Source organism: Diorhabda carinulata, chromosome 3 (genome assembly GCF_026250575.1).
Source record: "Diorhabda carinulata isolate Delta chromosome 3, icDioCari1.1, whole genome shotgun sequence".
Classification (NCBI taxonomy): domain Eukaryota; kingdom Metazoa; phylum Arthropoda; class Insecta; order Coleoptera; family Chrysomelidae; genus Diorhabda; species Diorhabda carinulata.
Window position 1 is genome coordinate 17,644,655 of NC_079462.1, and position 23,686 is coordinate 17,668,340.

Sequence of the window (23,686 nt, forward strand, 5' to 3'; positions counted from 1 at the left end):
GTGCTACATCGTTCCTAGACATCACCGAGACCTCCCTTACCTATTAACTATTATCAAATCCTTCACTCCTACCTCAAAGTCGCTACTTTTTGATTAATACCTTGATGAGCAAACACTAGCCATGAAAATAAACTCCGGAGTTCCACAAGGCAATGTTATGAGGTCACTACTTTGTCTCCTCTCCACGACTTGTGTACCAAATAGCAATGACGTATTAGCAAACGAGACCGCCAAATCAACATCACACAAAGATTCTGTTCTAGCATCAAATATACTACAACTTCAACTCAATAAGGTAGCAAACTGGTTAAATTGACGGCGAATTAAAGTATGTTTAGGTAATATTCACCGACCATAAAGGCAAATGTCCAGAAGTCACTCTAGATAATCAAACTCTACCTCAACGAAACGATGTCAAATATGTAGACACGCATATGACATATTTATCAAGCGCAAACAATTGGGTTCGAAACTAAGAGATTTATAATGGCTGTTAGGTAGAAAATCTCAATTATTAAAAATTCTTATCTATCTTTCAAAAATTATAAAAAAAACTAATTTTAAAACAGAGAGATCTAAAATTAAGATGATTTAGAAACACAAACATATAAAAGGTATAAGAAATTGAAAAATAAAGTACTGATCTACAAAGCAATCCTCAAATCCATTTGGATGTATGGTTTCTCACCGTAGGGATCAACAGCCAATTCCATTATTGAAATTCTGGAGTAATTCAAATAGAAAGTGCTAAGAATTGTAATTGCTTCATAGTTTGTACAAAATTTTGTCAATACTCGCGATCTTCAAGAGAAATCGGTCAAAGAGGAAATAAAAAACTTATCCATAAGCTATAAATATAATTAAAATATCATTCAAATAAGGTTGACATCTAACTTGATGGTGCAACCAACAGATCGCCGTAAACTTAAACGACGTGATCGATGCGAACTAATTAATATGTTTTAACGAATGGTAGTGTATTCCAATAGAATTAATCAATCTAGATATTAATTATAGCTATAAGAGATAGTAATCACTGGATTCCTGTCGAGCAAGTCAACTGAATTGTATTGTCACACAATTTGCCTATTATACTAATTATTATAGATTGGAAATTAAAAAAAATGTTGAGGAGTGTATTTGATTATGATATGCTCATGCTTGATTAGTCGATTACTGATTTTGTAAAGTATTTTAATATTGACCTTTAAAAAAGAATTTATATTTATATATAAATTTCTTTTATTTGTCGTGAAAGTAGGAAGTTCAACATATTTTGCATCGTTAATGTCCAACTAAGCAGTTACCTTATAATTCATTCATAACACACCATTTTTCTTTTCCAAACATTGGTACATTATTTATGAAAATAAATCGAATAATTATGATTAAACTAAGTTGAAATAAATGGCAATACAAGACAACAGTATATTTTTTAATACCTACATTATAAAATAATCATCATTGTTGTAATTCTTTCAATTTTTCCTCCATGGAACGAGCACTTTTACTATTGCTGTCTGGCTTACTGTTTTTAATCAAAGTTTTCATTTTAGTTCTTTCATTTGAAATATTTGGTTTCTTCTTAGCGTCTGCTTCTAATATTTTATTACTAACGCTTTTGCTTTCAGCATTTTTTCTTGGGCGAACTTTGCGAGCATTTTCTTCTTTCTTAGAAGTTTTGGTAGAGTTTTCAATGACTTTTGGGTCCTTATTAATTTTCAAAATGTCTTTTCCTTTTGTTTTATCTTCAGAGTCAGAAATGTTTAAAATAGTATCTGCATCATTTGTGGTAGTTATATCAGTTTTTACAGATTCGTCTAATGTTTTACTTTTTACTTTTTTCTTTAAAAAACGTATCTTAAAAGATGATTTTTTATTTGATGTGTCTGTCTCTTCAGTATCGTTTTTAGTATGTTTTCTCAAATTTATCCTATAATTTTCCTAAAACATTGGATTTGATAATTAAAGATTAAAATAACCAAAAACTTGTAGAAAAAAAAGATTTAAGAAGAAAACCTAGTATTTACCACACTTACCATTATCTCCAAAACTGTTTTACCTCCTGTATATCCACAATCACCTCTGCCGAATATCCAACCAGGTGCTGGTTCTTCTGGATCACCAAGTAAAATAGAATTTCTTGATGATGTGTACAAAAGTCTGGATACTATGAAAATTAATACCTAAACAGATTCTTACTTTCAGGTTACCTAATATAGTAGAAAATCTAATGTTTTAAGTCCTGTAAAATATTTCTACTCACATGAATGATAGTTAAAAATGAAACAACAGTGACAAAGGCATTAATAGTCCAAGTAATTGGTTTTCTCAATATATTCAAACATCCTTTTGTGTTAATGGAATCAGTAACAAAAGTTGGTTCAGCAACCCATAAATGTGTGAACTCTGTCTGCTGAATTGGATCGTGTAGACACTGCATGGGGAAATCAACTTTACAGCAGCTCCAGGGTACAACAGGTAGTGTTAAAACTTCATCATTTGTTCTTAATCTGAAAAAAATATATACATCAGATTTTTTTTGATATCTTCTAAATATACAACAAGAAAATATGAATCCAAAATTATAAAATTAACTCACTGTTTAATCACAGTTGATTTAGTATCGATGTGATATTTTGTCAACCATTTTTCATCGTGCCAATCTTGAAAAGATATTAATCCACAGCATTCGTGACTGTATTGCAGTTTATCTATAACTTCTTTCCATGAAAGATCCTGAAGATATTGGTTCATTCCAGTTATTATGGATTGTTTGATAGATCTTGAAATGTACTTGTTCATTTTTCTGGCAAAGTGCGACAAAATTAATAATTGAAGTATAGTGCCTGTACCTAAACATGACCATAAAAGAAAAAGGCTACTTGTAGTTTTCCTGAAAAATTAGAATAATTATATTAAATATTCTAGTGATAGTTTTTACTATGATATCCAGTTTATGTGGAATAAAAATTCAATATTTGATTAAAAAAAATTTATATGTTAAGTTATTTTCTAAATCTCAAATAATTATTCATTAGAAAATTTCTTATATATTTTAAAAATGTATAAAATATTATTGTATAACAACTATATTATGAAATTATTGTTTAAAAACACTAACCTCCCAGCACTATTAAGACACCTTTGACTAATATTAATTCCAACTATCCAGTGAAACATTACATGGGTACCATAAAGTCCTGTTACTGCAAATACGAAATTAATTTCCGATTTTTCTTGGTGTAGTATTGGAGCAACTGCAATAATTATATAAAGAGACGATCCAGTCATACCACATCCCATAATAATTTGAAAAATATTTAAAATTATAAAAATAATTGATAACTTTTGTCGTTGCTTTTGGGATAATATAAACATACCCACAGCCATTTTGCAATGGTTTTATTTGTAGAATTTTTGTAAAAATATTTTTGACATTGTCAAAATAAACATTTGGAAATATATTAAGAGTGTTTCACCAACTAATATTTAATGATGAAATAATGTCAGATGAAATAACTGATTGGACATTCAGCGTCAAATTTTACCATTTTTATTAATAAATAAAAGAAGTTAACGAGGCATCTCCCTCAACGACTTCCTTGTACTTATATAATAGCTATAGCAATATTCAATAAGTCCACGGCCTAGATAATAAATGTGAAGTTTTTTTAAGACAAATTACTTTGCATTCGAGGGTGATACAGTCCAGCACTTTTCCGATTTCTTTGTCCTCAAATTAGGCTTATGTTTCAACATGGATTTTCTTCCTTTGTAGTTAATATAATAACCATAGCAACGTTCAATAAGTCTAGGGACTAGTTATAAATGTTTTTAAAGCCAAATTACTTTGCATTCGAGGGTTATACAGTCCAGCGCTTTTCCATTTTCTTTGTCCTCAAATTAAGCAGATTTTCTTCCCTTGAAACTTTTTTCATTAATATGGAAACTGCCAGTAGCCATTAGGGCCAGATTTTGAGAATGCGGTATACGTTCACGTCAAGAATATGTTCAAACGGTATTTTTCCTGGTTAAAAGCAGCGTTTTATAGATTCACGCAAGTCTTTTTATTTACCATTGTAAAAAACTTGAAAGATCGTACTTCAATGGAAAAATATGGAAATTTGATTTTGAGTCATCTCTATATATCAGATAGGAAGCTTATTGATCGATATGTATGTATGTAAAAGAAGTAAAAGCTATCGCTGCTTTTAATAATAATACTATTTTCAGTGATATTCTTGATTATTTCTCCTTTTTAATTCAATGTAATGAATACACAATACATTTTCTTTATGATGGAACACAGCAATTATTGATATTGTATAGTCATTATTGAAATCAGATATGTTATAACAGGTAAAAATAAAAACACCAATATATTTCAAATATATTTTATTCCGTTCTTTTTCTTTTAATAAAACTTTCTACATGATGATTTGCAATTTTGAATAGTATAGTATGTTTTCTAACCATGTTACTAACTATAGCTCTTCTGTAGCACTTTAATAGAGACATGTCATCCTCTTGAGGTTCCAAGAGTAAATCAATATTACCATTATACTAGAAATTAAAAAAAAAATTAGTAACATTCCAAGTACTACCTATTTGGCTGTCAATTCTAAATCGAAAGATGTTTGGCACTTACACATCTAAATTTAACCAGATTTACACACGCAAAAATGTGAGAATTTCGAGTTCTGTCACTACGTGCGTTGCTACTCAAGTTTTAATATAGAAAAATAAAAACAAATATTTATAATTGGATAGAGCTTTATTATTTTTCAAAACTTTCTCTATTAAGATCAATACACTTTGCATGATTTGAACCAATTGTAGATGAATTTCGTCCATTCCTATTGAGGTAACTCCAGAACATGTGATTGGAACGCATCAACCGCTTCTTCCGGTGTAGAAAAACATTGACCTCACAATTTATTTTCGATCTGCGAGAATAAGAAGAACTCATTGGGTGCCAATGATTTGTCTTCTGCCATTGGTTTTGAGCTCCAATGTAGCGGTGGCGACATGTTCAGTTATTCCGAAAAAATAGACGACCATTTGCATTTAGGTGCTTCGTTCGCGAACGAATTTTGTTGGATTTTGCTCATCTTGAACGACCATACAATTGTTTGTTATTTAGTTTCGGGTTCATATGCATAGATCCATGATTCGTCGGTTGTTGCGATCTTATAAACGACTTTTGAACCTCCGCTATTGAATTTTTTCAGCATTTCTTTGCATCAATGCAATATCGAATGTAAGTGAGTGGCCTATAATGTCCAATTATGCCTCAATCTCATATATCACATAACGACCTTGCAATATCAGTTTACGCACAGCATCGATGTTGTCTGGCAGCCGATTTTGGACGACCTTCACGAAATTCATCCTGTAACGAAGTGCGACCACGATTGAATTCGAAAAACCAGCGTAAGACGGTGGCTCCAGATGATGCTTCATGACTAAAAGTCGAAGCGAGATAATCGGTACACTGCTGTTGGTTTAATTTACGTAGAAAGTCATAGAAATGTTCGTGATATAATTCCATTTTTTGACCAAGACAGATGTTTCAAGTATCTGTAAACAACTTAAATAGCACTCGTATGACAACACATTCTAAGTACGTTCACCATTAAAAATGTCAAACTTTATGTTGGCAATGTCAGATTTGACATATTCAGTCATATCTCCAAACAAGTAGCAACTTTTGTATTATATGGATAAAAAGTAAAAATTCAAAGTCTATTTTATACAATGCAATCAAAGAAAGTCAAAAACTCTGGTTGTTAAAAAATATTATGCATACTAAAATCAGTATTTTCGCAAATGGATTCTAAAGATATCAACGAATTTGTAATTTTAACCGATTGATTGAAGTAGAGACAGAAGAATTATGATCACGAATTTTCACTTTCTGTAATTGATATAAAGATATCGCATGTAAGTAAGCAAGACAATTTATTATTACTATTATCTATGACACTTCTAGCGTTTTTCTCAAAAAATTTCTTGGGTAGGAAAAAAACAGCCAAAACATTTTTGTTTGTCCATAGCATACGGTCTCCGGCCCGGTAGACATTTTGAAAATCTCATCATGGCCCACGCTTAGAAGTATTTTCCCACTCCTGAGTTAAGTTAATTGATTTTAGATTTGTTATTGAAGCCATTCAGAAAATTTACTTTACGATACTAATATAAGTTTCGTAATGAGATACTTTACCGCACTCATTTACCTCATTTATTATAATAATTAAACACAACACCTGTACAATTAGTGATGTTTATTCAGCAAACTGAAGTGTACGCGTCAAAATTGACAGATCGCAAAATAAATCAACAATGAGCGCAACGCTTGCTTGTTACATGATTCTAATATCATTAATTTCAGGAATATTGACTAATTTTGAGTAAATAATTAACATAATTGGTAGTAGGTAAAATAATGTACTATATTCGTATCTTAAATTCATATTACGATATTCAATGGGTTATCAAACTCGGCCTAACGGCCTCGTTTGACAAAGTTCCCATCTCATTTAGTAATATTAATCTTTACGACACTTATATCGTAAATATTTAACACATTGCTACATACTTGTTCTGGAGTCATGTTAAACACCTGAACAACACCCATATATTCCGACCAAAGTGTTTTCCTAAATTGCAGATTATGTTTTTGTGCTAAAGGTACAACAATTATATTTCCAAACAAAACATCACCATAACTAACTCCTTGATATTGTTCTAATAACTGGGTGTAGAAATCTTGAAAATTACTTAAACCTAAAAGTTGATACTATTTTGCATCTGAATTTGTTCCAGAAAATAATGTATACTTGTACCTTGTATTTCGTTATCAAAGTTTAACTCTCTTTCGTACTTGAGAACATTCTTCAAACAAAGTTCCAATAAATCGTGAATTTCTGGAATTAAAAATAAATTGTCGCTACCTAAAAACACACAAGCAAGCCTACAAAATTTGTCGGTAGGATTTATTCTTGATGCCAAAAAAGGAAAATAAGTTTCATAGATTAAAATCCAACGAAGACAGTTACTTATAACAAAAACTTGCTCTTGTTCATCTTGTTCCTTTTTATTCTGTTGTTGGTTTGAGTATAATACCAGTATTGGTGTGTAGATCCAGTCCATTGGGATAACGTTCCCCACACTTATGTTCAAACAACACGATCTAGAAAAATCTGGCGAACCCTAAAATTCAATAAACATTAAAATTATTATTAAAATCTAAATATTACAAACAGTGTTAAATGGAAAGTATATAAACGTCTCCAATAGCTTGCAAGGAGAAAAGTATAATCCACTGACTGGTAGCCAACTGATGTATTTCTTCAGAACAGTTTAATTAATAGCTTTTCATTTTTATCATACCTGTTTGGCAATAAGAAGTAGAAAATAAGTTTAAACTTTGAATTAAATTGAAAAAAAATTGATACTTTTTATTTATCAAGTTGCAAATTTCAATGTTGAATATTTATATCACAGTTCAAAACCAAATTGTTAATTTTTAGTGAGGAACTGCATTATGCAAGACTGAAAAGAAAAGTCGATCGTTTTCCTTTTGCTACAACGAGAGAATCAGAGCCTCTGATTTCCTTGGTTATAAAACCCGCAATGTGGAGAAGGGCATTTGGAAATCCATTTGTGTATATAAACGAAAGAAAAGACATGCCAAAATAGAAAAAGACAAAACTGGAGAAGTGAAAATAAGATGACTGAAATAGAAATCAAAATAACAGAAGTGGAAACCAAAAATATAGGAGAGAAAAATGGCGAACATTGTCAAATAGACAGTTGAACCACCAGATCCATTCGATTACACAGAATGGGCAATTTTTATTCATTTTATGATTATGTACAAAATTCTTACCAGACTCAAAATAATATCAGACTGTGTTAAATTGATATAAATCAATGCATCAGATTTTCAGAGAAAATCGTTATCAATATTATATTTTTTAATATAAACAGTGTAATAAACTTTATAAAATTATTCCAGATTTTTTTATTTATTTATTCGGTAATATAATTTAGTTCAAGTGATAAACCGTAAATTTATTTACGAATAATATTATTCTTTTAGCAGGTCTTATATTCAAGTATGATATATAATTGCAAATTTAAAGGTAAATAATTTTCAAGGCTTAGACAAAATCTATATTAAACTTTGAAGGTTGAAAGTTTAACTCAACTTAAATCCTTAAAGGATATTTGAAACCCCAGTACAAAGGTATAAGCTAAGTAAAGTGAATGTATTTAGAAATAAAAAGAATAAAATTTGTAGATTTAATCAAGTTTTCTACTATTAAAATTGATAATGAAGAAAATGTCAATCATATATAAAAGTAGATGGTGATTAAGGTTGGATTGTAATAATTAAAATTACCTTGAAGTGTATGTTTGATTTAAAACTAAATTGTTGATTACAATCCATTTAGGTAAAAATCCTAAGAATGGGGGTAAACCTCCTAATGAAAAAAAAAAAATTTAAAATAAAAAATAATCTAATTAATTACTTTGCATTTAATGAATTAAATAAATAAAATACCCCATAATCCATTCCTTAAATTTCAAAATAAAATAAATTTCTCTTTCATATTGTCAAGCGAAGGTCGAAACGATGTCTTACAAACAAAAATAATAGTGTCCGTTATTTGTTCACTATATAAAAGCGCAGAGCGACAAGTTAAAACTTGCCAGTACCAGCTGATTTGTGTATTATTCTTTAACTGGGAGTTATTTCTTTGGTGTTTATGATTGTAGTTTAGTCCCAGTTAGCGCAGTAAGAAGCAAGAACGTGCTGTGATTTATACTTTTTGCATCAAGATATCTTTTTGAGAAGTTTGTTTTCGTTCTCGAAAATTCAGACTTGCTTGCGTTAATCGCAATTCTTAATAGTTTAGGCAAAAGTAACGGTACCAATTCCGCCGAATTCACCAGGAGCCACTACGGGCCTAGAGATGACAGCTTAGATCAATGAATCTAGAGATCTGCCTTTGAGTACTTCTAGAGATAAAACGAGATTGAGAAAATTGAGAGTTGTATAGAGTAATAAGTCAAAGTTCGAGGTTTTTGGGTCTAAGAGAAGAGAGTTTGTGCGAAGGTTAAAGGAAAAACGGAATGCAAATAAAGCACGTCCTGGCCAACCCCTGATCGGCAGAAAATGTATCTTCCAGGATGACTATCCCAAGCAGTCCACGAAACTGTGCAAAAAGTATTTGAAAGAATTGGAGAGGAAAAATGTACTGAAAGTAAAGATTTGGCCGTCACAGTCACCCGACCTCAATCCGATTAAGTTGTGGGACAAATTGGACAGGGAAATCAGAGAGTAGCACATGCTTTCACTTCACATCTTCGGAATATCATGAAACGACGATTATTTGTCGAAATTGTTACAGAGAGTGCCAAAATTGTGCACTGAATTAATAACAACAAAACGGGGTTACATCGATGAATAAAAAATTTCAATATGTAATGATTACAGTTTTATTATTACTATATTCTTCTCTGTATTTCTTCTTTGAAATATAAATATCAAAATCGATCGTAGTGTTTTTATTTGTTGTATATCTCGCAAACTATAGGATGGACGAAAACTTTTAACCGGTAGTGTATATATACTTACTTGTTGCAATCCTAATATCTGGGTGTACACCTTTAAAATTTCATTTAGATTATTTAATGAAATCTCCAAACTGACATTTCTTAGACTAATATCTAAATGTTTCATAAGCACTTCACTTGGATAAAATTTCGAACAAAATATGATGTTCGCTAGAATGAACCTAATATCATTCCTCTGTTCGGAATTAAAAACGCACAAACATTTTACTGCCAAATCGTAAAAAATAGAAGTATCCAATTCGTTTTTAATCACCACCGAAGACTTCAAAATATTCATTAAGAACATTGCCTCTGGTCTAGCGAACCAATGACTTGTTAGGTAATATTTTTCTAGTTTTTGTAATGAAATTAGGTAATTTCGAATGTTTGGATGATTTAAAAATGTCGTTTTCACCTAAAATCACAATTATACGTATACATAAAATTATATTAATTAACTTAAGGGATAATTTTAGTTTCTTGGTTGGAATACCTGATAAAACTATTTCTATATTTCAATCAATATTTGACAATCTTACAATGCAAATGAGAATAAATTCAATGTCTCTTGTCCAAAGCACAAGTTTTTACAGCAATTGTGTTAACTCAGGTTGTGTCTTCTCAATTGTTAAGCGGTAAACAGAATGAAAGGAAGCGTGACTCACTCTAGACGTTCATAAATGTCAAAGGTAGTTCAACATGTTGAGAAAGTGTGATAACGCACACAATAGTTGCTTTCCAATATATTAAGCACTTTGTTAAGCCCTTTTATAGTCTTTTTCATTAAGTAATAATGCATATTCCCAAACCGTGCCTGAATTCAATAACGGGTTCGGCAATGAAACGGGAAGATTTCGTAAATTATTTTATTGTTGAAAAAAAAACATATATTACATAATGAGTTTGAAAAGAGATACATTAAGCACTAGTTACTGTTACTGAAACTTAACGAGTGCGAAAGACACTTTCCAACGAGTTGCGTACACTATTTTTTCTACAATCAGGTAAAAAATTCTTCAAAAAACGTATTTTTTAAATAAGAAAGTCAAACAACTTCACACATGTGTTGAAAAGTATATACACAAGTGTGCTGAAAAGTTAAAAAATCCTATAAAATATTTTTCATTTTGTAATAGTAGAGATGATAAAAACGAAAAGAATGATTATGAAATATTTTATAAGTAAACAACAGAAAAATAAACAATATAACAATAAATTTTTTGTAACTATATTAGATACTTAACAAGAACTAAAAATTATTAATGATTTTGTTTTACTTTTTTTCTGAGACGTTATAAAAGTTAAATGTAAAGTTATTATAACAATTATTAAATTGCAGTGGATTTTGTAATGTTGCATTACATTTATGGTATCCCTAACATTTCAATACATGTATGTTTTGTTATTTTTTAGTACATATGTGAAATAAGCTACTTTCTTAGGTAAAACTCTATCATTTTCATAAGTGGTTGTAAAAATATTTCTTTTGTAAGTATTAATACATTAATGGGGAATAAAAGAGTATTTTTAGAAAACTACATCTGCCAAATATCCTCCGTTGACACCTATGCACTCATGAAGTTTAGTCTGAACGTTCTGCATAACTCTTCGCAGCATATCAACAGGTATTGCTACAATCTCGTGACGAATTCGTTGTTTGAGGACCGGGTGAACTGAGTGAATCAGTTCCAAACACTTTCGTTTTTAGACAACCCCATAAAAAGAAGTCGCAGACAGTAAGGTCGAGAGACCGAGGGGTCCAAGTTTTATCCCCGTTTCAAGATAAGACATTCCTTGGGAACAAAAGATTCACCGCATTCATTGCTGTGTGGCTTGTTGCACTATCTTGTTGAAAAAGCGTGTTTCCATTGAAACGGTGAAGTTCAGGCATTTTCAGCCTCATTTTCAAAAAAAATACGGACCGATGATTCCATTTGTCGACATTGCACACTATATTGTCACTTTCTGAGCATGAAGAGGTGTTTCATGAAGCAAACATGGATTCTCCTCCGCCCATTACCTGAAATTTTGTTTGTTTACAAAAACGGAGAGGTGAAAATGTGCCTCATCACTCATCCACAAGTTGTTAATTTAGTCATCATTTTCTTCAAACCTCTAAAGCATAACCTCACAAAATCTGAGACGCTGCTTATAATCACCCAGGTAAATAGAATGAACAACCTTTATTTTATACAAGTGAAATCGAAGATCTTGATGAAGTATCCTCACCGATCTGCCATTTATTCGAAGGCGTGTGGCGTGAAGGGCGGTTGATCGACGTGGACTTGTTAGAATAGAAATGTTAAAAAATTAGGCGAGTTTATACAATACTCATTCAATTCAAGAGTCAATAATGTCATTGCAAATAAAAATTTAAATATATGATTTAATGAAAGGCTAACTCTAACGCTAACAAAAAAAATCGATGTCTTCGATTTTTTTCAAACATTGGGATATCATTCTATATTCATTTTTCCGAAAAACATTTTTTGAGCCCTGTTGGTTATGTAGAAGTCTACGTTGTGAATATGCTGTGTAAGCACTTCAAGTGGTACACTCATTTCAAACGGCCGCCATTATGACCCCATCCTTAATTGGCGCAAATTTTGGATATATTTTTCAGAAACCCTTGACCTACCTTTTTATCACACAGCAGTTAACCAAAATGCACTGTTCGGAAAATACGGCTCCGCAACGAAAATGTCGGTTTTGACCTATCCAAGCCTCAGATACGTTATGTATTCCACTCCAAGCGTTTATAATATAGGTTTTATCGTGAAACTAACAACTCCATTCTATTCTACGTGAAACAATACGATTTATAAACATATGTTATAACCTAATCCGATAAATAAAAATCGTCAGACGCTACTCATTTACAAATCCCCAGAACGAAATAATTGAGACTTTGATTATTCTTATAGAACATACCGAACAAAATGCGACTGAAAGAAAAGAAGCTAAAGGGATTCGAATTCAATTAGAGCAAATTGAGACAGCATTTATTCAGATAGTTTGGTATTTTTTACTCTCAAGTTTTAATGCTGTTAGCAAAAAGTTGATTGTATCATTGCTGAAGTGATCAACAATTATCAAAGTTGTTGCTGATACGCGAAATGAATTTGAAATATATGAAAAAATTTCGGAAATTCAATATGACAATATGGATTCTGAATTGTGCAAAATATGTACAAAAAAGTCAGGAAAAGTTATCAGTTATCACTGAATTTGGCAAATTGGACAAATGTGGAAATTGCCTATCGAATATTTATAACATTAGCTGTAACAAACTGTAGCGCAGATAGATCGTTTTCATGTTTGAAGAGCATTAAAAACTTCTTACGTTCTACAGGGTGTTTCAAAAAAAGATAATCCGGTCTCTAGGATAGATAGAAAACTGAAAAATATTTGGGGTTTGCTCAGTACAAAATTTTCGTAACGACATTTGTATTCAGGATAAAGGGTATTAAAGAAAAAAAATTACACATTTTTTACGATTTATGAATGAATATGTTTTGGAAGCTGATACATCAATTGAATTTGTTTTTATGTCTGACTCTCAAAGAGGGCGCTAGTTACACGGCTCGTACCAAGTATTATTAAACATAACTTTCTCATTATTAGATTTATTAAGGAAAATTTCAAGTGAACTTATACATCATTTAATTTTACACCAAAAAGTTACTCTTGATAAAACTCGATACTGTGTACCGTTTTAGGAATATTTTAATTTGAAAATTATTAAGTAATAACGGATGCTGTTATAAAGTATTGATAAAGTTATAATAATAATAATTATTATTAATCAGTAAGCATTATGTGAATTGAAAATTTTATGTTGCTTAAATGAGATCCCATCTATAAAATGGATACATTTAAAAAAATTGGGACTGAGGGTTTTCGTTTCAAAAATATGGTTTTAAATTTAGTTGATCAAAATTCAACAACAGCGTAAGGCAAGACAAACAAATAAGTATTCTTCCAGTATTTCGACGATACTTGAAGAGCACCACAGATAATCCTTATCATTACAGTTACAGTCCAAAAGCTCTTGCTAGATGATCTACCGGTTAAAGTGGATTTATGTTAAACATTAAAAAAAAGACAGTCCTCAATCCAATTTTTTTTTTACTTTTACGCGACAAGGTATGTTCAACTCCAATAATGTACACTACTGGTATGATGAGAATCCACATGTCAAAAGGGTATCACATTACCAACACTCATTTAAAGTTAATGTTTGGGAAGCAACTTTAGGTAACAAATTAATAGATTAGCACATTATATCTAATTACCTCATAGCTGACTCCTAACCGTTTAGAAGATAAATGGATTCTTTAGAAACAGGATATACTTGTGTATTCGTGAAAACGGAGGACATTTTGAACACCTCCTCTAATTGTATTCTATTTTATGTTACTAGCCTTTTTTTAAATTCTCATATTGTAATTTTTTTTAATTAATACATTTATCATTACTTCATACCAGCATCGGTTATTACTTCATAATTTTTAAATCAAGATATTCCGAAAACGGTGCACAGTATCAAGTTTTATGAAGAGTACCTTTGTGGTGTAAATTTTTCTTAATAAATCTAATACAGATCTAGCGTCCTCTATGAGAGTCAGACATAAAAACAAATTTATTGGATGTATCAGCTTCCAAAACATATTCATATAAAATTTCCTTGCCCGTAGTTGCGGCAAAATCGTAAAAAATGTGTAATTTTTACCCTTTATCTTGATACGAAAATTTTTTACCGAGCAAACCCCAAATATTTTTCAGTTTTCTATCTATCCTAGAGACGGGATCACCTTTTTTTGAAACACACTGTACAATTACTGCTAACAGTCTCAATAGCTTAGCTATTCTATGCTTCGAATCCGACCTACTTCAACGTTTAGATTTCAAAGATTTAATTGACCAATTCGCAATTCAAAAAGTCATTATACCCATTTATAAATTTATATTTATTTATGTTTTTAGATTATATAACATATAAAACTGTTTCTGCAATAAATTAGTTATTTTAATTCTAAAAAATTAAAATATATAAACTATAAAATGAAGTATAAACCCAGTTTCGGAGCGGATTTTTTTCCAGTGTCCAAGAGCAGCATTAAGTTTAAACCCGGCCCTGGTCATGGTTATGAGTAATTTTTGTGATACATGTAGTAAGAGGAAAAGTAATTATTTTGTTTTTTATTATTTTTTTTATATATGTAATACTTCTATTTGGACAGTTTAAACGAAAAGTAATGTACCACTGTTGAGGTGCCGACAATATATTATTTTATCTCCCGTTCCAGATACGTCGTACAGGTTGCGCATGCTTGAGAATGCGTAGAACCGAACTGGAGCCTCGGAGTATAGAGACACCGTTATTATATATAAGAAATACTCCTATAAGGACAGTTGGTAAAGGTAAAACGTCACTACGATACGGTGCTGACAATATTCATTTTCTCTCTCGTTCGAGACCCTTTATCTATTCTGCACATGCTTAATGCGCGCAAAAGATGCGCAGAACTAACAGAAGAGCTCGGAAGAGAGTGAGAACGGTACACTATTTGTTTCACTTAGTCGGAACACCTACTACTTATAAGTTCTGAGGCAGCCATTTGGGATAACTATCTCGGTTAACTGATCTTGACGTAAGAATCCTTCCTTACTGCTTTATGTTCTAAGGAGCGAACCAGCGTCATGTTCGCGTTCATTCTGTGCACCGCTTTAAGAAGTAAAGAAGATTTTTACTCACAAGCAACTAAATTCAGTTGAATTGATATTTTTATAAATTAATATATTAAGAATATTCTTAGTATGTAATCTTAAATTAAAATTAGAATATTGCATTTTAAAAAGTGTGAACACTAAATATAATATCTTTTAGCAGTTAAGAGTATAATATTTACCTTTTTATTATTCGTAGTATTTACATACAAAGACATCGAATAGAGAAAAGGTATACAACTGTTGGTTTGTATTAAAGGTACAACGTGGTCCATGGTATGCCAAGCCGCTACATCCAAAGTTTTCAAATTGCTGCTCGATTTGTGGGTTTCATAATTGTTTAAAAGCATCGAACCACTCCTACAGAAAAGTGATATTTATTATGTAATATAATACATAAGAAGATGGAAAGAATATTTCGAAGGCTTTACCGAACAGAGAAGTGATAATAAGCTGAAAATCAATAAAAGTCCCGGAGATAATGAAGTAACAAAATAACAAATAAAACTGTGTCAGATTTGGAAAACCGAGAAGAGACCTTAGACAGAAAAACATCCAGAGCTGGAGAGAAAAAGCAAGGAAGTGGAAGAAGTGGATACATAAAAGTGTTTCGTTACAAATCCCCTTTTTTATTTACTTTCTAAAATAACACAGATTAAAACTAAAAACCCTTTTCACCACCTCCACACCATTGGTACCATCAGTCTCTGAAGAGGATAACTAGGTAATTGAAATTTGAGTCGATTAGTATAAGTGTAAGTGTTGATGAAAAGTGTGTTTAGCTATGAGTATTTTTCGCGTTAAACGTGATTTATTCCGCTTGTTTGAAAAATGTTTGACTCAAATATTGAGAATAACTTTTAATAAATATTTTTAAGCAATTAATCGCCTTCGACATCCAACGAGTATGACTCATTGCACCCGGACATTTGAAAGTATAATTCTCCTTTGGCGTAGCTCCCAAAAATTCTCGAGTCATTCCTTGGAAGAAATTTCTGCAAAATTATGATAATTTTCTGTTATTTTTGATTTTGTATTTAGTGGTCCAACAAAAAAAAACTGATTCTCAATATTTGAATTTTTCAAACAAGTGGAAGTTGTAGAGTATTAAATTTTCTTTATAAACAAGTATTTTGAATCGTGAAAATATTGATATTTCTGGTACATAGTTAAAAAAATCCAAAGTCGAACTGCAAAATTGAAAAAATGTGTAAGGTACGATTACAAGGAAACGGCTTGTTTTACATTAATTTACTAAGAGAGCTTATTTCCAACAAATTTATTTTCTTAATACACATCGCTAAATTTTTTAAGATTGATAATTGATGAGTTTTGAGTAAAAAATGCGATTACTCTTAAAAAATCAATAGTCGTATCGATACACCCTACACAGCGCAGGTCATTGTATTCAAAACCAATCATATGATACATAAGTTACATAAAGGATTGTTACAAAATCTATTACATCACAATATAATATTTTCTCTGGCTTTAGCAAACTCTAGGATTTTCTTCATTTATGTCGGGCAGTTAAGTTTCTCCTTGAGGTTGGTTTTCATATTAAAGTGCTGATATGCGGTAGAGTATTCTCTGCAGTCAGTGAGAGTGTGTTTAGCACACAGGAACGTGACAACTTTAGATACTTGAATGAGGTTTTTGAAGTTAGTCTTCAGATCATTGGCAAGCTGAATTGGGATTTCAGGAGGATTCTTTGCGGCTTCTTTGGCATTGCGATCTGTAGATTCGTTTCCACTGATTCCAGTGTGCGATGGAACCAGATGAGAGAATCAATTTGTGCGATGGAATCAATGAGAGATGTCGTGAATGTTTAGGACTATTGGATGGTCGGTGAATATGGTTTTAATTAACTGTATGGATGAAAGAGAGTAAATACATATGGCGATATGTTTATGAGGAGGGGGGATACATTTTAAAACTTGAAAGATACTGTATAGTTAGACCAGTGTAAACACTACACGTCGAAAATAACCGAAAACAACTTATGAGTTGGTGGTTTGTAGTGACTGCGCAACCGACACAGGATTCAGTTTTGGAGGTATCCGTATGGACTTATTAAAGACTCGAAACTTTCACGATAGTTACATCTAGATAAATCCAGAAAACATATACATACAAAAATACATATAGTATATAGAAAATGTTTAATATTTATACTGTTTAGAAAAGAAGTGCACAAATATATGTTAATTACTCAGATCAATAAGAACTTAATGTTTTTTATAGTTAAATAATATACTTACTTGATATTACTAGTTACAACTTTGAAGCCTTCAGAATTTATAACTTGTATAAACCTGTTGTCCACATTTTCAATCTTCATGTATTGTATTATAGCAGTCATACAATGTGCTAAAGATGCTATGAGCTGCAGTTTTCCACACTGAAAGGTTTGGAAATAGAATTATAATAAAACATAACGACAAAAAATTATAAGCCATTGAACGCACATCGGAAAGAAATAATTCTATTATTAAAAGTACTTTCCACGTTTATTAAGATTTTTATTCATAATGTACATAATAATATAAATTCAACTTGTTGATATCATTCTTTGAAAACAATGGGATTAAATATAATAACCACCAAAAAATACTTCGGGATCCTAAACTGTTTTACCAAAAATTTATGATTAACATCAACCGCGCTCTCGCGCACCTTCAGTGAGTTACGTGCGAGCACTTGTGTTCATTGGGTTCGTTTTGTTTCTTCTCTGTAATAGCGAATGAAAACTTAGCGGGACTGAGTTTTTGTGATCCACAGTTGAATTCTTCAACGGAATCAGATGAAGACTGTGATAAAATCACGGAGCATGCTAAAAAACGTCGAAAGCAAAGAAAAGCTTGAATTTTCAAAGGAATTTATCAAAAATGAGAAGACCTGGTCAATACAAAAAGCTTATAAGACCGAAGAAGAAGTAAAACGTTGCTATCGTTGTAACAAAGTGAAGCTTCGGGCTGAAATTCAGTGTACTGCTGCGATTTATCTTTTATTTGACCTCATGTGATGATATATTATTATTCCGTACTGAAACATGCCCCAATTATGACTGTCAGTCAACTAGAGGAATAAATGAGGCAACGAAAAAGGAAATAGAAAACCTATTCTTCTACCTAAATCTTTTATGAAGAGCTTAAGTAAAATTAATGGATTAGTTCAGCCGACTAAGTTGTAGTGTTAAACAATTATCTTGAAATCATACGTCAGAAAAGTACGTGCCAGAAGAAATAAGCTTGAGAGAGCTTGAATTAAAAAGAAAGCTTTCAAATACCTGATGATGATCACGAAGTTGTTATTATGTCTTATGAAATTTCCAAAGATAATTTAAATTACAACTTCCGGTTCATGTTAACGATAAAGTATTAAATTGGTCTCCACGCGGATGCCACGTATAAGCTCATTTTTAACAATGGTTTCCAGTACTTATGATTCGAAATACAGATAAAGATAAACATTTTCACCAATTTGGACTAGCTGTGACAATAGCAGAACGAACGGGCGACTTTATATTTTTATTTTCCGCATTGAAAAAAGCAGCTTTCTCTCTCTACTCATACACTTAAACTTGTAACATTTTGGTCTGTGATGGAGCCAAGGCAATACAAACTGCCTTCGATCGCACATTTGGAACAGATAGTCATGTATGTATGCGAAAAAGAAGATGCAAACAAAAGTTGAGCAAAGTGTGCAAAAAAAGTCTGCTACAAACAATGCTTTAATAAAACAATAAAAGATGGTGGCACGCTTTGAGACTGTCATCCTCTGGCGTGGTTTTTAGAAATTGCTTCTGAAATAGTCAAAGACTGGTCTAATGAATACACAATTAATACTGAAAGACGGTTTGCTACACTGCCCTCAGAGTCTATAAAGACGTGGACCGAAAGTTACTAATAGGCAAAACTGTCGAAGCAAGTGCTAACGAAGATTAATACTGAGCTAATTTGGTCATACACAATTCCAGCTTGGTCGGATTTGGATTGTAAAAATTATGAAAGGCCGTGGGAGATCTTTGACGAATACAGAGCAACATTTTAGCAAGAGGAAAGTAATAATGCCTTGAGAAAAAGCAACTTTGTTACACGGCACATATAATTGCCCAAAGTTTCTCAAAGATTGTAGTTGCAAGCATTTCGTTGTATTGTGAATTCGGCTTAAGCATGTTCAACCACCTTCAGCTATTCCGATTGGCATAAAACGAAAAAGAGGACGACCAACAAAAGCTAAGAAAGCATAAATTCCGCTGTAAATTAATAAAGAAGACTTATTCTTTTTAAGAATTTTTAAACTTTTAATATTAGTTTTAAAAGGACTTACATTTACGTTTGTTTTTAATAAAGGATTATTGAAATTGTTTGTAAATTTTCTCTTTTAATCTTTGGTTGAATAAACGCTCAAGAAAATCATTTTTTTTTGGTAGTGGTTAATTAATTTAGAGACATAAAAAGCTAGGCATTAGTAAAAAATCTCATAATAATACAGGGTCGAACTTTAGGAGTTTGTTTACTATGTTTGGGTAACTAATTGTTAACCTAGAATAATTTATTTTACTCGATATGTTAAATATTTGCATGACATTTTAAATTAAAATATGGTTAATATTTTGGTATTCATTAACTATTTTTTGGGTTAACAATGATTTGTTTGGAGTCATTTACTTTAATAGGATGGTAAGATGTAAAAACTTTGGTTATAATTCCACATTAAAATGCAGTTTTAATTTTGGTAATCATTTACTATTTTTGGCTGTTACATTTTACTATATCTGGTGGTAAGTTAAACATAAGCCAAAATAATTCCTGGGTTTTTTGTTTTTTTAATCTGCAGTAACCATTTTCTCATCGCTCTTTCAATGGAATACATGTAGAATTAAATGTTACTATTAATGCAAAAGATTTATTACAAACTACATGATTTCAAAAAGCCGCGGACGATTATATCGGGAGCGTTGAATCCATCATTTGCAATATCTCGGCTTATGACAATTCAATTTTAAAATTAATAAGTAAGGGCAAGACACCACATTAACACATTCCAACTACGCTCTGGTAAAGTTGAGAAGGAAGTCAATGTATCAGTTAAGTCTATAATAATTTATCGCGACATTCTACTGAAATTTACTAGACTGGAAGTGAGTTGGTTGAAGATTTTACATTGAAATTCTTGTGTTATGGAAAATATTTCCTACTACTGTATAAATTATTTCAAGGGAAATTGCCTAAACTTTATTGCCTACAGCTACGGCATTGTTTACTGACTCCAATAGTTGCTTCTGCAGATTAACCCATTAACGCCTAGCGTTACCGTATAGACACGAATGTAGACTCCAATAAATCTTTTCGCTGCAGCCTTAGTTTACAGCATATTAACGAGATGGAGTTCGTTTTCTATTTGAAATAGTTTAAACAAGCAAATATAACAAAACCATATAGTATAGACGGCATCAAGCAAGTACGAACGTTGTTTACCTGATAGTTTTTGTTGTTAAAAGAAATTCCATGGAACCAAATTTTCTGTCAGTATACACCTTTTTATTTTGAAAATGTTGGTTCTTAGCTTATAAACAAATATTCAAAATATATTATTCGTTATGCTAGTGTTACAAAATATGGTGACATAACGGAGTTCCGCCATGTGTTACTATTTGGTAACGCTAGACACATAGACCACTTCTTTTTTTAATAAAAGAACTTTTTGCTTCAGAAGAGGCTAAGCTCCAAAAGAAGCCATAGAAATTGCTTACAGCAAGGATATTGACAAGATATGTACTAAACCACCGGACACCGGCGTCCTAACCTTATTAAGATTCAGGGGACGAAGTTGGAGGTGGTTGTGTGAACAACGTTTAAAGTGCTCAATTTCCAGCACCGGCTAAAAATTAAACTTTCGGAGAACAGCAGAATGGAAGAAATGATTGTAAATGAGGAAGCAAAGATACTAAACGCATCGTCACAAAAAGAACTACCAATAAACAGAGCCGTCGTACTTTCTCATGAACAATGGCTGGAACTTTTTATAGATGATGATGTTTCATATATGCTTATTGAGAAGACATTGAATTCATTGTTTAAAAATTGTCCTTATCCAAAATTCCATAGACGAAATGATATGACTTAGTGGGTGCAGTGATCTAATGGGATAGTATTATTGGGGCAGTGAATGTGGCATGTAAAATCAAATTGTTATTAACTCAATGTGAAGTTCGTTTTGGTTTTAAAATGTGGTGCATGAACATAACTTCTGGATACCTTGTAAATTTTGAAATGTACCAGGAAAAGGAATCACGCCTTGTGTTGAATATGAAACTTTATTTGGAAAAGGTTCAGCTTCAACAGTTAAAATGTTGGGCGAGCTTTAGGAGATGAAAAGAGCCTTCCCATATAAACTTTATTTTGACAACTTTTTTACTGGCGTTAGATTGTTAAAATATCTTCGAGATAGTGGTTCTCAGGTACATTACGTAAAAACAGGTTACCCTAAGAGTGTCCCCTAACTGGAAACAATACTTTTGAATACAAATCAAGAGGCACATATGAAACAACAGTCTGTCGATATTCTAGTACTGGGAAAAGAATAATACAAGTATCTCGACCACATGTTGTTGGCACCCATAATTTCAATATGGGAGGTGATGAATGAAGTCTGACGCAACTGCAATTTAAGCGAGACATTGTCAATTTTTATCTTCAAAGGTTCCTGGTCGAGTGTTAGCATCTACATCAGTTTCCTTATAGAGTTTCCGATGATCTCGGGTTTGACATAAAAGACCACTTTATTGTTAGAATTCCTAATAATAAGCGGCGTCGGTGTGCTGGGGAATGTTTGTCTTCAGACAAAACAATGTGTAAAAAGTGTCAAGTAAGCCTCTGTATAGACTGTTTTTCTATTTTTCTTTCAAATAAGATTTGACTATTCACTTTACTGAATTTATTTCAAATTAGTTGCCTAAAATCAATAAACGAGATTCAATAATTATTAATAATGTATTTTTATTAAGCTACCAAAAAATAAGTCGTCAAAGCGCTTAGCATTAGCATATGGTAACATCCTGTATGTCGAAAAGTTAGGAATAAGAACAACAAAAAATCGGAATATACATTTTCTTATGGTAATTATTTTAAAAAGTACAAAAAACTAACTAACACAAAGAAGAAAACAGACGTTAATGGGTTAAGAGACATTTTATGAACGATGTTAAACACAAGTTGAATTCTAAAGTATTACATAATGAGTGTGTGGTGTAGCATACTTTTGCAAACTTTGCAAGTTACCTATGGTACTTTTCAAATTGAAGTGGAATGGCACTTTTTAAATAGACGAATCAATGGTTAGTAGAAAAAAATGAAAGTTATATAATTTTTCAAATATGAAATAAATACTCACCATATACTCCTTTAAATTACAGAATTGAGCACTCCATTTGCACAAACATAAATCAAATAGTGTTAGAAATGGTGCAATAAGAGGATAGTTTTGTCTTGCAACGTTAGACAGTAATATCAACAAGGCTGATACATGACCTAATCGTATATAAGTTGTTGTCATTTCGAGATTTGTATTTCTATAGTGATAATCCAGTAAATTGAGCAAAGTGGGCTGCAAAATACTACAAAAATAAAATCAAATTAATTCAATTTATCAATTAGAAAACAAGCAAGAATTCTATCAACAGCAATATAAAAAAATCTTGCCTGAAATAGTCCAATGTTAATCCATAATAAACTAACAAATTCCAAAAATGCATGCACTCTGTTTGAAGTTTCAATCCATTAACATTCAAAGAAAATGTATCATTTGAAAGATACAAAATTATAGAATCCAAAATTCTGTACCTACAAAATATTTGAAAACCATTTCCGATTATTGTTCTAATTGATGGTGATAAATATTTTCATGTTCTAAATAAAATCACTTACTTCGTTATAAATTTAATTGCTATATTTTTACTTCTAGATGACAATACCCTTAATAATTTAATTGCCTGAAGTAATGGCAAACCATATGGTGAAGAGGAAGTACCTAAATACGTTCATATACAAGTAATTAAAATGATGAATTTATTTTTGAAATTATACCTTTTCCAAAAACTTTAGGGATAAAATGTTTTACTACATTGTCGATGAGGCCTTCACAGTCCATGATCTTCTGCAATATAAATTCTGAATCTCTACTGAGTCTTATTAAAATATCCATACAATAAACTATTGATTCCAGTGGGGGTTGAACTGTATTTATAATATACCTTAAAATATGTTTCACAGTAAATTATATTGTAAGAAGTATATAAGTTTAGAGAAAATAAAAGGTAATAATT

At 31.4% G+C, this 23,686-nt stretch overlaps 2 protein-coding genes across 3 annotated transcripts in view; both read right to left on the minus strand.

Moving 5' to 3' along the window:
- Positions 1-1,414: 1,414 nt before the first annotated feature.
- Positions 1,415-3,431, minus strand: LOC130891803 (peripherin-2-like). Its single transcript, XM_057796778.1, has 5 exons — positions 3,125-3,431; positions 2,603-2,896; positions 2,267-2,513; positions 2,040-2,186; positions 1,415-1,944 (listed from the first exon to the last, which is right to left on the minus strand). The coding sequence occupies exons 1-5, from the start codon at positions 3,391-3,393 to the stop codon at positions 1,462-1,464; spliced, it is 1,440 nt and encodes a 479-aa protein (XP_057652761.1). The 5' UTR covers positions 3,394-3,431; the 3' UTR covers positions 1,415-1,461.
- A 952-nt stretch (positions 3,432-4,383) lies between these two features.
- The window catches only part of LOC130891804 (RNA polymerase II-associated protein 1), a 28,792-nt gene continuing 9,489 nt past the window's right edge, over positions 4,384-23,686 (minus strand). For both annotated transcript variants that reach the window (XM_057796779.1, XM_057796780.1), the window contains exons 7-16: positions 23,448-23,614; positions 23,289-23,391; positions 23,064-23,204; positions 22,756-22,978; positions 17,619-17,758; positions 15,540-15,717; positions 9,650-10,042; positions 6,849-7,215; positions 6,602-6,789; positions 4,384-4,566 (exon numbers count right to left, since the gene is read on the minus strand). In XM_057796779.1, the coding sequence (XP_057652762.1) occupies positions 4,399-4,566; positions 6,602-6,789; positions 6,849-7,215; positions 9,650-10,042; positions 15,540-15,717; positions 17,619-17,758; positions 22,756-22,978; positions 23,064-23,204; positions 23,289-23,391; positions 23,448-23,614 (2,068 nt within the window). In that variant the 3' untranslated portion in view covers positions 4,384-4,398. The remainder of the gene's footprint in view (positions 4,567-6,601; positions 6,790-6,848; positions 7,216-9,649; positions 10,043-15,539; positions 15,718-17,618; positions 17,759-22,755; positions 22,979-23,063; positions 23,205-23,288; positions 23,392-23,447; positions 23,615-23,686) is intronic.

What these genes read in the sequence shown, in the direction of transcription:
- LOC130891803 (XM_057796778.1), bottom strand. Translation starts at nt 3,393, where the DNA reads ATGGCTGTGGGTATGTTTATATTATCCCAAAAGCAACGACAAAAGTTA. An exon ending in TGTCTTAATAGTGCTGGGAG is followed by an intron (nt 2,897 to 3,124) that starts GTTAGTGTTTTT and finishes CTAATTTTTCAG; the next exon opens with GAAAACTACAAGTAGCCTTT. An exon ending in AAACAGTTTTGGAGATAATG is followed by an intron (nt 1,945 to 2,039) that starts GTAAGTGTGGTA and finishes CCAATGTTTTAG; the next exon opens with GAAAATTATAGGATAAATTT.